The 16,011-nt window shown below is 39.1% G+C and overlaps 1 protein-coding gene across 31 annotated transcripts in view; it reads left to right on the top strand.

Annotated features, from left to right (window-relative positions):
- The window catches only part of CLASP2 (cytoplasmic linker associated protein 2), a 146,045-nt gene extending 142,626 nt beyond the window's left edge, over nt 1-3,419 (top strand). For all 31 annotated transcript variants that reach the window (XM_040593169.1, XM_040593199.1, XM_040593188.1 and 28 more), the window contains 2 exons: nt 302-418; nt 1,158-3,419. In XM_040593169.1, the coding sequence (XP_040449103.1) occupies nt 302-418; nt 1,158-1,244 (204 nt within the window). In that variant the 3' untranslated portion in view covers nt 1,245-3,419. The remainder of the gene's footprint in view (nt 1-301; nt 419-1,157) is intronic.
- The last annotated feature ends 12,592 nt before the right edge of the window (nt 3,420-16,011 follow it).

Here is a 16,011-nt window from a genome sequence, read left to right as displayed (position 1 = left end):
ATAAAACAATTTCTCTTACGTACAGCCCTATTGTTTTCAGTGTAACTTATGAACAGGATTGTGTGAGTTTTAGTTTCAGTCTGGAAAATGATTATCAATGGTGATTAATAAGCAGCCTGCTTTTTAAGTGCATGCTGTGTATTTGCGTGTTTGTTTTTTTGTTGGAATGCTTCATTGGGCTACACTAGCATTAATTTACTGTAGACTTCAATGTATTTATTATAGTAAATAAGTAAATAGCTTTCTGAGGCTTTTAATCATTAACTGATAAGGTATTAATGTTAATTTTATTGCTTTCTAGGGTTATGATAATTCAGAGAGCAGTGTTCGTAAGGCATGTGTTTTCTGCCTTGTAGCCATTCATGCAGTAATTGGTGATGAACTAAAACCACATCTCAGTCAACTCACTGGCAGCAAAGTAAGTAAAAGATACCATTTAAAGAGATCTTGTTTCGTAATTGCATGTATGCATTTGCATTCTGGTTGGAATTGCCAGGAAGTTTCATAAAAGTATATACTTGAATTAGAATGTTGGGGTTACTGCTGAAACCCGATGAGGATTAATATAACTTCATCATAAAATGTTCAAAACTGATATTCCATAGATCTTTATGCAAGTGTATGAACTGTACCATTAAGAAAAATACTAAATTACATTTCTTACTGCTGTTCGATGGATTTAGTCACTGGTTGTATCCCCAGTAGTAGTTAGTGATTATGGCTATACTCCACATAGCTTTTCCTATCAGTATTTCTTGTCTCATTTTTCATGCAAGTTCGAATTGGTAAGTACTACACCAACAACTCTTAACTAGAGGTTTAAAACCTCAACATTAACTCAAAAGGAAAAAAACCACCAACCTGACCTTATTTAGAACAGCATTGTAATTTGAGGAGAATATTCCATCCATTTTTATCTAGCTAGCTTAGATAATTCTCTTCTTTACATTCTTAAAGAAACTTGAGCAGTTTCTTGTGACAAATTTTGTTGTGCTTGATACTTTCATTGGCAAGTATGTTACCTTTGAATCAACTGTGTTAAAATACAATTTTGCTTTTGGGAAAAAGAAAATAGTTTAATGTCTCCTTTGTTGTACTTTTTCCTGTGGTCTGTAGTTTGCAAATACTGAAAGTGAATTTCTGGCTTAAATTTGCAGATGAAATTATTGAACCTTTACATCAAACGTGCACAAACAGGCTCGGGACCAGGGGATACAACAGCAGATATGTCCGGACAAAGCTAATGAAGCTGACAAGAGTTAACCAGGTTTCCTAAAGCAAGGGCAAGGCCCTCTTCAGTGAAAGGAAAATTCTTAACATACAACTTTTGGAACTTTTTTCCTTGGGTTTTTTTTTTCCCTTTCTTTTGTTGTTTTTTGGTTTTGTTTTTTTTTTCTTTAACCAACGGCTGTCCTCAGCCTGCATGTGACTGTTGCAATAGAATTATTCCAAATCCAAGGAAAAACAGTATTAACATCAGTTGATCAAAGCAGAAATAAAATCTAAAAATAATCTAATCCATCAGTTATCCTGTTCAAAATCCTCTGTGTCTTCCCATTAACTTTTGCCAGTGTTATTGTATTAAAAAAAAGATTTTTTTAATGCTAATTAAAAAGGTATGCTTTAAGCTTCAGAAGTTAAAATATAAATTCTGTTGCTTTTACTCAGCTGCAGATAACATTACTTTTTTGTTGCTGTTTTGTTTGAGTATCATGTCCTTCGCTAGAAACCAGAAGTGATGTGAAACAAGAAGTGATGTGAAACAAGGCTGAACTAGTCTGAACTGCAGTGAGACTCGTTCACTGTGTTGGTGGTTCCTCATCTTTCTTACAGCTTGTTTGGGATATTCTGGAGATTGAGAAATATGCCTATAAAAAAAGCTGGATTGATCCAGTTCTGTAAAAGTGATATTGTTCATTGGTTGTATGTTTGTTGCATAAATAAGAATTTAGTGTGCGCAGCAGAGGACTGGTACAACCAGTACCTCTTAATGTGGAAGACAGCCCTTTCAGGGTAGCATTGCCGACCTGGTGATAGTGTGGCAGTCTGCTTTCTGGCAGCAGAGTTAATGGTCACTTGATGGACGTGAACCATCCTTGTCACCTTTCGTTCTTCAAGCAGGATGCTTCAGAATGGAGTGCTCTGCCCAAGCATGCTCAGTATGTATTTATCTTTATCACTAGAATGTTTCCTCTCAACCTAATTGCTGGAACAAGTAGTCTTGTATTGTAACTCACATGGGATTTTGACAGCAGTGCAGAAAACTATTTATTCGTTACCTTCCTAAAAGCACCAAGATTTTCTGCATTGAATTTAAATGGGGGGGAGGGGGAATAGTCACAAATGCTATTGATCTTGCCACCTTTTAATTTAAAAAAAATATATATATTTTGGATGAGTTGGGAAAGCTGCACCAAATTATTTGCATGGTTTTCTTGAATAGCATCCTCAAGACCCATCTGGATTAAGGTGTGGAAATGTTTCCAGGGTTTGTTTTTCCATTTTTGAAAAAGAGTTAGTTTATTGTGAATAATGGTTCTTTGTATTTATGAACTTGATAATGGAAAGAGAACAAAGATCAAGTAAATGTGTCCCTAAATGTTGTCTTTTTTTTTTTTCTTCTTTTTTTTCTTTTTTTTTATGTCTTGGATATAAGTAGCAAGCTAATTTAACTGAGAACTGGGATGAAACAGTGCCCTTCCCAGGAATGGTGAAACTTTTTTTCCTGACTTTTTTGTTTTCCCCTCCCCTTTGACTGTGATGTTGTCTAGTTGTAGGAAGTGTATCCTGATAAGAGAGAAAATAGCGGTGCCAAGGATGATGATCTGTGCTAGGCTAAAATTCTCTCTACCTCTTCAGGGTGACTAATTTTTGACTGAGCTGCTGCATATAGCACCCGGTGGAAGAACTATCTACAGAAAATCTTTTTTTTTTATCTCTCTTCCAAATTATCACTTAATGTGTATTCAAAACTCTTCTTCAACATTGCAGCCAAATATCATAAGAAACTACTTACACACTTTACTTGCTAGAAACCCTGAAAAGCAAAACTGAATAAAAATTTAGTCAGATGCTTGTAGTTACATGAAAGGTTGTTTTCACTTTAGTTTGAAGTGAATGCAATAGAAAGAGCTAACATGGTTGTTAAAGAAGCAAAAGAAGCAATGCCATTGCAGAGATTTATTTGAAGGAAAAGTTGTAGAAATATATGTAAAGACTTAAAACCAAGACTGTCATAACACGTTGCTAGCCCTTTTTAGCAGCTACATCAAGAAAATAGTATCTCTTCTTTCTTTCCTTTGTACGTGTAACATCTTTGTTGTTTTCTACTGTTTAATTACATTGTGTATTTATAGTTCTATGCTTACCATTGTGCATATACTGGCAATAAAATGTACATAACATTACTTAAAAAATAAGCAATGTATACATTCTGGTTTTCTGTTTTATTTGATCACATGCTATAAGAAGAAATTATAAATGTGATTGATACAACATTGGTTAAAAAGAAAAATTTATCTTAATCTTCATGCTTTGTGTGTCCAAATGATGTTTCTTTATATAGTCTTGCTAAACCTGACTTGGCATTTCAGAACATGCTGTGAACATAGGTATGCTAGAGAAAACTGTTTTTTGGAAATTGAATGGAATCTTTATGAACACCCAGTTTCCTTCATCTAGGCAAGTTTCATGTTTACAGTTGCATTTATTTGTATGTTATACACTGTTATAATTTTATTTTTTTTAATATTGCAAAAATATTTTCAGTCCACAATCTTGTAGTTTACATTTTGATTACACAAAAGGTCACTTAAAAAAAAAAATATGCGCAAATTCTAAGCTCAATAGTCCTGTATCTTATTCCTGCTTTTCCTACAGGTAATATTTATTTTCAGAGGATCATTTCAAGATGACTGCTGTTTGTCATCTTTTTGAAGATGCTATTTCATACTGAAAAAATAAGTTATTGAAACATACAATACATATTCTGTGTTAACGTAATTTGGTTTATGTGTAAACAAAAGTTGGTAAGAAAGAAATGGGTTTGTGTCCCCTATATGACTGAAAAATTTTGCCGCAGGAAGCAGGGGAGGAATATATTTACCCAGAGTTTGTCCGTCAGTTTTGCTTCTGAGCCATCTTTTAAGTGTTCCAAGTGTGGGTATCCCAGGTATTAAAAGTCTAAATGCAATATATTGAAAATAATATTTTACTTAAGATATGACTAGTTCTGTTTCCAACAAAGATGGGTCTGCTAGAGTGGACAGAATATGTTTGTATTACATGCCGTCAGAATGCAAGAATTGGCAACAAAATTATTTCCACTGCAGCCAGTTATCAGATCCACTGCATTGCTGCTTGCCTTCATACCCTACATTATAAATAGACATTAGCTCAGTTAAATTAGAGTCATGATTAGTCATGCCTTATGGTCCTGCTGGAGGTGGTTTCTTTCATGGATTGGCATAAAGATCTGGGAAAAATTAGGACAATTATAAGTTGCTGTTCTTTTAGAAAGGGTGTTTCTTTATGTTCTAATATTCTGTAAAATAGGTTATTGCAATAATTTGAATACTGAAACGTATTCGTAAAGGTTGGGTTTGGGCTTCAAAAAAGAGGAAGAAGGAAAGCAAGCTACGTGCAGAATCAGGATAGGAAATGCACATTTTGGATGTCTTTGACTTGGATGTCAATTGTTTAAAGAATTTTGAGTAACACATTATGTTCAGCTGAAGTCTTAGCAAGGAAGTTGGGGTAGTAAATGTAAATTGAAAGGAGAGCTGATAAAGTAAATTTTGTGACGTTGAAAAGGAGAGCTGATAAAGTAAATTTTGTGACATTGGATTGCTTGTTTGGCTTTGAAGATAAAGGTTGGAAGAGATTGAGTTGTGTTTATTTTTTGTGTTCTGAGTCCCAGAGCAAAAGGAACAAACATTTGTTTTCTGGAAGCACTTGCATATTCTTAGTAGTTTCTATGAATCTTTAAATGTTTGAGTAAATTCACAGACATACCTATGTAAAAAGCCTATTGACAAGGCAGCCTGAACTGCTTACAGTTTTAATTTTCGGCAAAAGAATTCAAATATGACATTGTTCCTTTGAAAACAGTCATAAAAGAGAAAAGAATCCTGAGGACTAAAGCTCCTAAATTACGCTAGGTTACTGTCTGTGATAGACTAGTGAGAATGGTTCAGCTGGTGGTGGTAACTTGCTGTGTGGGGTTGCGACATAGCAAACACACACAGAGCACAGCATATGTGATATAGATAAACGGGCAGTTTGGGAATTGGAGAAAGAAAACTCATGTTTTCTCCCAATTAAAGCAGGAAACTGATCGGTTTTGCAGCTGCCAGCCTATTTCTGGGTAAGATGGAAGTCCATATTACATCTGCTTCTTACATTTTCCCCATTATGTTTTGTAATTAAGTCTTCCAAATCTTAAAAGCACCTACTTTAAAGATTTGCTTCGTATATTGTAGATGTTCTCTTAAACAGATAAAAATCTTTCTTCTCTGTTGAAATATGGAAGATTTTCAGTAAGATGGGAAGGTGGAGAAACTTCACTGTGCTAGTCTGGCAAGTGAAAAAAATGACACTTCACTGACTATTTTTCTATATTGTGTATATGTTTATGTATGTAAGTATATTTTAAGACCTTAAGGTTCTTAAGCTGTGCAGCCTGGATTATTCTAGTTAAAGACATTTTTTCATTTGCTTATAGAGATTAGGATAATAAGTGCATTTATTGAGAAGTTGCCTGCTGAGGAAATTTTGCTAATAGGTAATTTCTGTTGGGATAGAATTGCAACCATGTTCGTAAATTTCTGTTTAACAGTAACACTTGGAAACTTTGAAATCTTATTTTGCAAAAGTTTCAAATATTTTTGTCAAATATAAAAATTCTGTAACTCTTGATGTATTTTAGGTAGATATGAGTGATCCTAATGAAGCATATCTTGAGGGACCAAGATTGGAAAAAATTATGGATAGCCAAACATGGAAAACACTTTTTGTCAGTGGGAAGAGCAACATACCTGCATATAACTGTTCAATACCCAGACTTGTTACTGTTGGCAGTAGGTAGAAAGGTAACTAAACTTTAACTTGGGCACCAAAGTTTTACAGGTTCTCCATTTTGTTGTGCTTCCTTTCCTAGATCGTGCTACTGTCCACCAGTGCAAATCTTTGGACCTCTGTAAAGCCATACTAAAGTTGGTACTGGAGTCAGTTCTGTTAACTGTATGTCAGGCTAGATTCAAAGCTGGTGCGTGTCTGTCTGAGGAAGGTGTACACCACTAAAACCAGAAACTTGTAGATTTAAGTTATGCAGTAGACAGATGTTCTCAGAAGTCAACTAGACTGGGTAGATACTCCCTCGCCATCTGTTTATCTCTGCCCATGGGTGCCTTGTGGGAGCTTTCCTGTGCTATTCCAGACAAATCAGGTTGGGGAAGAACCTCGGACTGGTCCCCCAACAACACCTCGTGGTCAGAGCTTCTGGTAGAAGTGAATGAATGTCCTGGGCTTTGAGGGTCTGCCTGTAATGGGGAAGGGGGACAGAGGAACACATTCCTTGGCACAGTTTGTTTAGCCTGAGCATATGTAGCTTATGTTAAAATACCAGGGAAGACAAGGGAACTGTGATTTCAATTTGGTTTAAACAGCTGAAGTGTGAGCCTGTATGGGAGCTGGATGTGTCTGTTTCAATTAGAATTATAGGTTAGCGTGTTTTAAAATGCTGAATTTATCTGCTAATCTGAAATAATCCATGTGAAATTTAACTTTAACAGTATGCAAGTGCAAAAGCCTCTGATTTGGTAAAATGGTCATTTCTGGCTTGCTGGTGTTTGTCCTTTAGGCACAACTTAACTTAAATGGTGGATAAACAGTTTTTACACCATACTAAATACCGTTACAGGTGGTTGTATTTTATATAGAAAACTTTCTGAGGTGTTTGATACAGTTTTCGATCTTTCAGGTGGCAGCTGTGGTGGCCCTGTTGGTCAGCTAACCAACTGAACTATTCTACACAGACAAAATTGTCTCTTTTGCCTAAGGAGTTTTCACACATCACTATTTATACAGCCTGTGTTTGCCTAAGAGGAGAAATCTTAATTGGATGTTACCTGATTGTTCAGAAATTGTCAGATGAAACAGTTTAAAACCTTACTCTGTAGTAGTTACTGGTACCATCAGAGGCTGCCCTTTCTCCCCAGCCTGTCAGTGAGCCACTGCTGTTTGAACTGTGTGAGGAAGGAGATTGCCGCCGTGTTAGGAAGTGGAAAACAGGGTTGTTGCAGAACACGGGAAGAGAGGCATGGTGTACATGCTATATTTCACCCCCTGTTAGTTGCAGCTCTTGTTCTTAAAAATCCTGCATGGTTTGTAATGTTTTTAGGAAGGGGATTTTCTTGGAATGTAGAATATCTTGCTTTCTGCATTTGGAGTTGAGGAAAACATGGATGTTGAAGGATTTTTGTCCACAAAGCCAAGACGGCCCAATGCTAGAAAACGTTAGATCTGGCAGGGTACAAAAGCTGCCTCAGAGCCTCAGGTGAAAGGGACTCTGTCCATTAGGAATGAGGAGAAACAGCTGTCTTTCCTATGTCAGAACATGTGGGAAGCCAGCATTGCGGCAGCAGTCTGGCAGCTGAAATAGTGATTTTTAGGCTACCAACAAGGCACACAGCAAGCACAGAATAGCAAAATAACAAACACTTGAACTTCTTCACCCTTACAGCTTTTCAAATCTTACACAAAAATGTGACTCCATCCTTTGCCACACCCATAAAAACCTGCTAACTTAAGTTTTGATTTGGGTACGATGTGATGGTTTAAATCAAAATTTTCTGTGGGCAATGTTGCCATCTAAATCTCCATAGGCCTATAAATGATCTTGGTGTGATAGGTTCCTTTGCAGGCCTTAAAGTCTTCCTAAAAGGCAACAGAAGAAAGCAAAGGTAGTCCCTACCATGCCTCCGTCTCCTAAGATGTGAAGTCAGTAAGACATTTATACCTCAGTTCATACCTCAGCACCTTAATGACATCCTCTTAGATTTGGAAGTAGGTTTTGAGGAATATGACTATGGAGGAATAAATTACAGAGCAGGAACACCCTGCAATGGAGACTTCCAGGCTGTTTTTTAAAAGGGGATTGATCCCATGAGGAAAGGAGCATACTGTGCATTCTTCAGAAAAAGCCAAACCTATAGTTTTTGTGAACTGACACTTCAGCATTGGAAGCAATCTGTATTTCTCCTTTATTACATACAGTTTTCAGAGTGCCTCATATCAAGGAGTCACTCAAGTGAGTCCAAGCAGAGTCAGCTACATACCTAATGTATTTCGTCAAAGCGATCAAAGGAGCTGTTGAAGTACTTAGTGTGCTCAGCACTTGATGTTACGCATCAAGCAGAGTGTCATTCTGGTCAGATACCTGGTGATGTGCTGCCTTGTCTCCATGCTGTTAAGATTTCTACTGGAATTTAGGAGGTCCACCAAAAATGTTCTTTATGGTTTTTCCCGTTTCCCCTTTTCTTGGTAGTCATGCTTCTCCAGACCTGCTCTGTATCGCCGAGGAAGGACTGGTAGATGCAGCAGTCCTTACAGTGGTTCAGTGTTAAGCAGGCCCAGATGAGGATGTCTTAAAACTGTCCAACAATCCAGAATAAAGGTGGCAGGTGGACACGGAGAACATGCAGGCATTGCTGCTTATCTTTTATTGCGCTAAGCACACCGTGACTGCATACTTTTGCCACCTTCAGGTGATCAGACAGCAATGGGACTGGGCTGGGTCAGCTCTTAATGCGTTAGGAGATATGTGGAGAGCTGCCAGCGGGTTTAGCAGTGGATCACTTGTGGAAGTTTTTCTTGCCTGGGATCGTTACCTGTCAGGGTTTAAGTTAGTTATGGCACTGGCAATGAAGTGTCCCACTAACAACGTGTGTAGGACAGACAGAGAGTGCTTGTATTCAGAAGTACATGGAAGGACGGGCTAGAAATAAGTGCCAGCACCTCTCACAAATGCATGATGGATTCATAGTCCATCCAAGCAGAGAGTTATCATCTGGGCATGAATACCTCACTGTTAGGTAGCGATTTAGGTGAACAGGGCCACTGATGTCTGGTTTGACAGGTGTTTTCATTCCAAAATTATCTTGCATTTGGTAGCAACGGTTACACAACCAGAAAGAGTCCAAAGACCAAATAGGATGCATCAAAATAACAATGCTTTCCTCTCCATACTCTGTTTTAGGGCTGAAGTATGTAGGGATTGCTCCTGCATAAATACAGACCTGTCTTCAGATTTAAAACTGACCTAGTATTTTTAAGAACAACTAAGAATCATCCGTGAACAGCACAAACTTCCTTTAAATAAAATTTTCAGAATAAACACTGAATTTACAGAGTCCTGTGTGGTACCTGATTGAGTTTTTCCATGTGTCTGTAGTATAATTCTTACTTACTAAAAGCAAAGAGCAATGATGACTTTCTGTGTATATAACCAGCTATAATGGCAATATTTAAGGTCATTTGTTGAAGTTCTCAGGCAGTAAGAATGACGTGAGGAGTTCAATCACTACTATAAAAAAGATTATCAAATTGAGTGATACCTTAGCAGACCTAATCTTGGATGCTGCTCATGGAAAAATCCAACAATTAAAAATTTTCAGGCACTATATGCTAAGGTACTTAACTTAGTGCAGATCCACGCATTAGCAAAACAGCCTCCCCACCTTAAATTTTGGGCTGGACTTTGCATGCCATACACAAGCCTTAGAGCAAGAGCTGTTTTAAATAAATAATGTTTTGTTGTTTGTGTATACAATATTCCTTTGCTGAGATCTGCTTTAGTACTTACTGGGCAGATCATAAAGCAAGAAACAAAAATAGCCTCTTAACAATAAACAGCACAAGGTAAAAAACTCACCTTATTTGTCCCCAAACTTGCAAGATTGTGTAACCACATACCTTTATGTCTAGAGGTTAGTCAAGGGCAGCAGGTGTGGGTGTGGGGAATATGCAGTGCTTCATGAGTCAAAATACCAGAATTAAAAGTAACCCGGGAAGTTTATCCTGACTTAAAAAACTAAGCTATAATGCTATACTTGAAGTGTTACCTATATACTGTTGGCTACAAAGATCAGCAAAACACAGGACTGTAAAGAGGAAAAAAAATACTGATTTCCTGGTTTCCTTTTTTTTTTTTTTTTTTTATTGTACTGTTTAATTTCAGTTTGAATAATAACATCTTTCCTACACATTCAGTCTAGTACTTTCCATGCCAGGAACTCAAAGCCTCTGCAAGTTAAGCATCTTGTCAGTAATTGGAAGGGATAAAAAAAGAGGCAAAATTTCCTCTTGCACAGTGCTTTTGCATGGAAGTGCACAAGATTTGGTTCTGCTTTGCTGCTTTTACGCCGTCAGGAACAGTGGTGGCAGTGGGATGGGATGGTTTGTAGCAGCAGCTTTTGTGGCCACACTCAAGTTTGAAAGAGTTTGGGTACCTGTAACACAGGTCTTTTATAAGCCGGTACTTGGAAACTTGGATGCCTACCCTTCATCATTTCACCCTCTACGAATAAACACCCCATCCCCTCGAGGCAGTAGCTTTTTGGGTATTGCCAATAAGCCAGTTACTGTGCTTACACAGACTAAAAGTACTTGAAAAAGGAAAGGAATGTAAGAGAGTGAATGGGCACTTTGCTGCAACCCTCCTGTCTTTTAATACGGCTCACTGCTGTGGTCGGTAGAGTCACAGCTTTGTTAGCAGCTAGGCAAACTAACAGCAGAGAGGACCAAAATCAGAGAACTGAAGCACCTAAGGCTGACAGCTCCTGCTCGCTATCCGTGCTCGAAACACAGGGTAAAACCAGGGCAGCAGTAGCCTGCTTGGCAGCTGCTTGCCTGGGCTCCCCTGGGGTGGTTATTTTTATTTTCAATGGCAGCAAGTTGTCTGTCTTGACATAAGAACAAATCTAGGACTTGTGGTTTGTTGTGTTTGTGTTATGTAAAAATATCAAAAGTAATTCCAAATAGGGTAGTAACAAAGTCCACTGTGTTGAAGATGAAAAACAGGAGTGCAGGTTTTAGTATTACATATGTAGGGAGATGTGTGTTTGTGAATAAAATAGGCTACTCATTAGTCTGGGAAATCGCTTTTGCTTACAAGTTGTCTCCTGGACTTCACAAAAAGAAGACTGATCAAACCTGCACTGTTCCTGCCTGCATTTTGACAAACCAACATCTGTCAAAAGCAACAGGGTACTTTGAGAGAGGACTGCCAGGTAATTTGAAGCCCTGTGAACTTAGTGGGATGCAGGTGGAGGCGGGAGCCACTCTGTGGCAGGGACTGAAAGCTCTACAAGTGAAGGGGAATCGTGGTGTTGCTCTTTCCATTTAATAGAAATACAAGTCACAGAACTGAGAAGATACCTACCTTCTACAGGGAAGGCTCAGGTCAGCCCTGAGGGAAAATGGTGAAAGCAGTTTCTGGGATGTGCGGAGGGAAATGGGGCTTCCAACTACAATGCATTGTACGCATTTTAACACCTCTGTCTAAATCTAGGGCTGGAGACTTACTTTATTTTACAGCTTGCTAGTAGATCCAAGCAAACTACATAGCAGGATACATACTCTTGCTGCAGTCACTGAAATCAAATTAATTATTAAAAAAACGCAACAGTGATCACTGGGACTCATGCCGCCCTTTGCCTCTGCTCAGGGGGTTCTTACATACAGTTACATAGAGACACGGAACTAGAATAACTATGGAACTAACCTCTCGTCCTTGCTGGAGCAAAGATCAGTTCATGTACACAGGCAGGTTTGTGTCACGACGGCCCTCCCTGTGGTACCCAGGTGCCTCTTGGCAGAGAACAATCTCTTAGCATCACTAGGCCAGCAGTCCCAATTCCTGTCTGCTGTTCTGGACAGCATCACACAGGTGTTTCTTTCTCTCTCTGTATTTACAGTTCCTCTTCTACTATTATTCTGGCCTTTGCTTTTTGTTTGTGGTATTTGATGTTGAATAGGAATGGTAAGTTAAGGGAAAATTGTCTCATGCTATGGAAAAAACAAACCAACTATGTTGTTTGGAAGGTTTTTTTGATTGCTGCCGATTACTATCACTCTTACAAGGAATAATTCTTTTTTTGTTTTCCAGAACCTTGCTCTTCGATATTCTGATTTTCATAGCCTGCATGTTGTCACAATATTGCAATACCTTTTAAAAGTACCTTTTTATAGAATGAACTGCAGGGAACAAACAATGGGTGCTTGTGGGCGGGTGTTTTTTTTTAAACAAAAACAACAACCAAACATAAAACAAAAAATCAACCACCAGCAAACTGCTACTGTTTGTCGGTAGTCCTTCCTATTTCAAGCAGAATGGGTGCCCTCTGCAGGTAACTGTTCTCAGATGAGGGGTTTGGATCTGTGCCCCCTTTCATTTCTGAGCGTCAAGGTTTTAGCAGGATCCACCGGTGCTATTTTGCATGTTTTAAAGCAGATGATACAATTCTGGCTGCAAACCCAGGCAAGCAAATGGCACTGAGACGTGAGAGCACCAAGCAGCTGGTTTGCATCCGAATGTGATTTTTCTGTAAAGCGCATGTGTGAGGGGTGGTGTGGGTGGGTGTTGGGAGTAAATATTTTTCCTGTATTTTGACAGTATTTGCATTCTAATTTTTTAAAATGTCTTTTAATGGAAAGAAGGTAACTATGAAGTTGTGCTCTGTAGTAGCTGCTACTTGAACATGCATGGGCTGAACAGGCAGAAGGGATACAGTCTAAACACTACTGAGAAGGCATCCTGCTTGCCTTAGAGAGGTCATTGTATATTCCACCTTTTTTCTTTTTCTTTTCAGTCAGCCATGCCTATGTAGGTTGTAGTGTTCAAGTACTCTGTGTGGACTGTGTAAAGAGGGAGCTGTATGCCCCTCTGAGGCAGAAGTTCTATGAAATTGTTTTTTTCTTCTGGCTCTGTAACACACAGCTCTGCTCAGTGACGCTGACCACGTGAAGGGAGGGGAGGATGTCAGTGGAGATGCTGGTGAGGTCTGAGCTGCGCTTGGTGTCACATCTGCTAGCAATAAAGCCCTGCAGCTGGGCAGCACGTAAGCAGATGGGGACCAGTCAAGACTTCAGATACCTGCCTCTTCTGGAGAGGGTGAAACCAGCAAACTTGCTGGCAGCAGCTAAATGTAAAGGTGTGAGAGAAACCCAACTGCAACTTTAATCTGAATGTATGTATTTGTTTTCTCTCTCCTCTCTCCCATCACTGCAGTGATCATCTCTTAGCTGAGCACAATGCTTCATCTCATCCCAAAATGCTTTTCTGGCACAGCCAGCCTGAACATTATCACCATCACCAGTATCCCACCAGTAACAGCAGCTACCTGCGGTAAGAAAAGAAGGGGGGTGATTTTTAATCAGAGTAAGAATTACAATGCTTTAACGCACAAGAATGCAGACTGCACAACCTTTGCTAATTCACAAGTTCGAGCCTTCTAATAGAGCTGGTGATCATAGACCCTTTGAGAATAGTTTCAGCAGTGCAGTCAGCATAGTGGGGATCTCCTTTACTATAGCTCCGTGGTTTTCACAAACCATGCCGCTGTACCTGTGTGCTAGTAACAGAATGTTTTACTGCTTAATATGATATTCACAGATGGGGGAGTGGGGGTGTGTGTTTCCTTTTCAAATGACATTCGCAGTTTGTAGATAAAACTTTCTTTAAATGAAGTAAATCAGACTTAGAAATACCTTGATGTCTCACATCTACTTCGACGACCTGCTGAAGCTCAGCTGATCTGCAGGATCAGGACTATGGGCTGCTTGTCCTATCAGTCCAGGCACGCTGGCTAAACGCTTTGCATTGAAATTCTGATGCAATATATAGCTTATTGCATCAGCATGTTCCAGTGAGCTGTGAACCTACTTTACCTCTTCATGACTAAAACATTATTTGTGTACAGATTTAAATTTTTCTTCTAATTAGAAATTATTATGCTTTGACAAGAACTAGGCTCATAGATACCAGATTATCTTGATGTTATTTAAGTTTCAATTTATGATGTGGTTCACTCCCTGTTAAACCTTAGCTTATTACCTTTTGGCTACATACAATGTATGTAAACATGGTAGTGTTTAATCATCTACCTTGACAAGGGGGGTTTTGTACGTTGGTAGTCTCACAGGTCTTGTAGAATCGTTGAGTACCATGGTTTTATTAGAAATGTGTTAAGTTTTATATTAAAAAAAAAAACCACAAAGGAATTGAGCTATATTTGGATTTATATATTGGATATATTTGGATTCCAAAGTATGAAACTAATGACTAATACAGCGGAGCTTTATGAAATCAATCCATTTCAATACAGAGGTCAGGGTGATTTGAAATTTAGGTTGGCTAACACAAATAAGTAGCAAACACAGCGCTGTTTCTATTTACTCAAGCAGTAAACCAGAAATGAAGAATGAGCAGTGGAATTCCTGGATGCAATCCTGTTTACAGGTGACACGCACAGTTGCTAGTGCAAAAGGAAACAAACAGCAAGGGACAGTGAGGATGCCTGCTTGCACCTCCAGTCCCCCCTTCTTCAGCTACTGTTCAGCCTGGAGGAGGTACATCCCCTCCTAGCTTTTCTCAGGGGCATGCTCTCTCAGGGCCTGTTCTCACCATGTCCTTGTCTGTCTTCATTGCTTCCCTGTATTCGCTTCTGTTTCCTCACCCTTATCTAAAAATCTGCCATCTGAGTCCCTCTGAAGTTACTCTTCCCACACGCTTTTGAGCACCTGCCTTTAGGTTTGGATGGCTGCATGCGTCTGTGTTTCGGTATTGAAATACAACGTAGGGGGAACACCTCCATAAATTCAGAGTTGTGTGCAAGTGCTAACAAGATTGGGCTTTGAGGCAGATTACTGTAAGCAGGAAAAATGCCACCCGGTTCAGGCACTAGGCTTCAGTCTGGCCATAACCGTCAGGCTGCTTGGCTCTGTCTGTAGTGAAGCACCACACTTCAGTCCTGCATCTGGACATATGTAAGGCTTCTATAGAAACAGCAATCGACTTCAGGGGAGGATACCAGCCAGCGTTAGTGACGAGCAGATGGAGAAGGAGTGTCCCGCGATCCCTTCTCCCACATCTCAGTAAACCTGTACTTGGATTGCATTTATGCATGTGTATGTGCAAAATCAGGCTCCCACTGCATGCACTTGGGCTTTGTTACATCAGGCCTCTGATCCCAATTAGTGGGTCTGATGATGGGGACATGCAGAAATGGAATGGCAGGGCCACAGGGAATGTCATCTCCGACAAGTTAGGCTTGTGGATTTGGCCCGCTCAGAGGGTTAGAGAAGCAATCTGAGATCTCAGGATGTTTAACTCCTGTTGTAGACAATTCCACCAGGCAGGCAGAAAGTTTGGAATGTTTTTCATGTAAGCAAAGCTTGGGAGGGAGCCAGGAGGATGGTAGTATTCTGTAAAGAGTTCGGCGTCCTCTCTGCCCCATAGCCTCTGCTCTCAGCCTTACTCTAAATATTAAATAATTAATAAATACTCTAAATAATTAACGATTTAGGCACAAATTCTGTGATCTCATCCTCTGAACAGGTTCATGTGCCTGACTTGTGGGACTCTGCATAGGGCTTATATTGTCTACGTTGCAGAATAGGAATTTTATTAGGAAAAAGGCACCATTTGTACATGTTGTGTGTACGGTATGTGGATTTCCAGTGGTTCCTGTTTGGTTAAACCCACTCTAGTTTTCTGTGGAATACAGACAGCATCAAAAGTGTGACAGTTTTCCCAGTCAAGACCATTTGTTTCTCATAAAGAATAAGAACAACTTTATTTTAGAAATAGAAATCTCTATTACTTAATTAGCTTGCACTTGAATCTACTCTCCCTGAGTATAAGGCCAGTATGTTAGTTCAGCAACAAATTATCCCAAAAGTTAAATTATGAGAAGACTAACAGATTAGGATTAAAAATAAATTTTAAAAATA

This window comes from Falco naumanni, chromosome 4 (genome assembly GCF_017639655.2).
Source record: "Falco naumanni isolate bFalNau1 chromosome 4, bFalNau1.pat, whole genome shotgun sequence".
NCBI classification, from domain to species: Eukaryota; Metazoa; Chordata; class Aves; order Falconiformes; family Falconidae; genus Falco; species Falco naumanni.
This window is presented reverse-complemented; position numbering and strand designations above follow the sequence as displayed.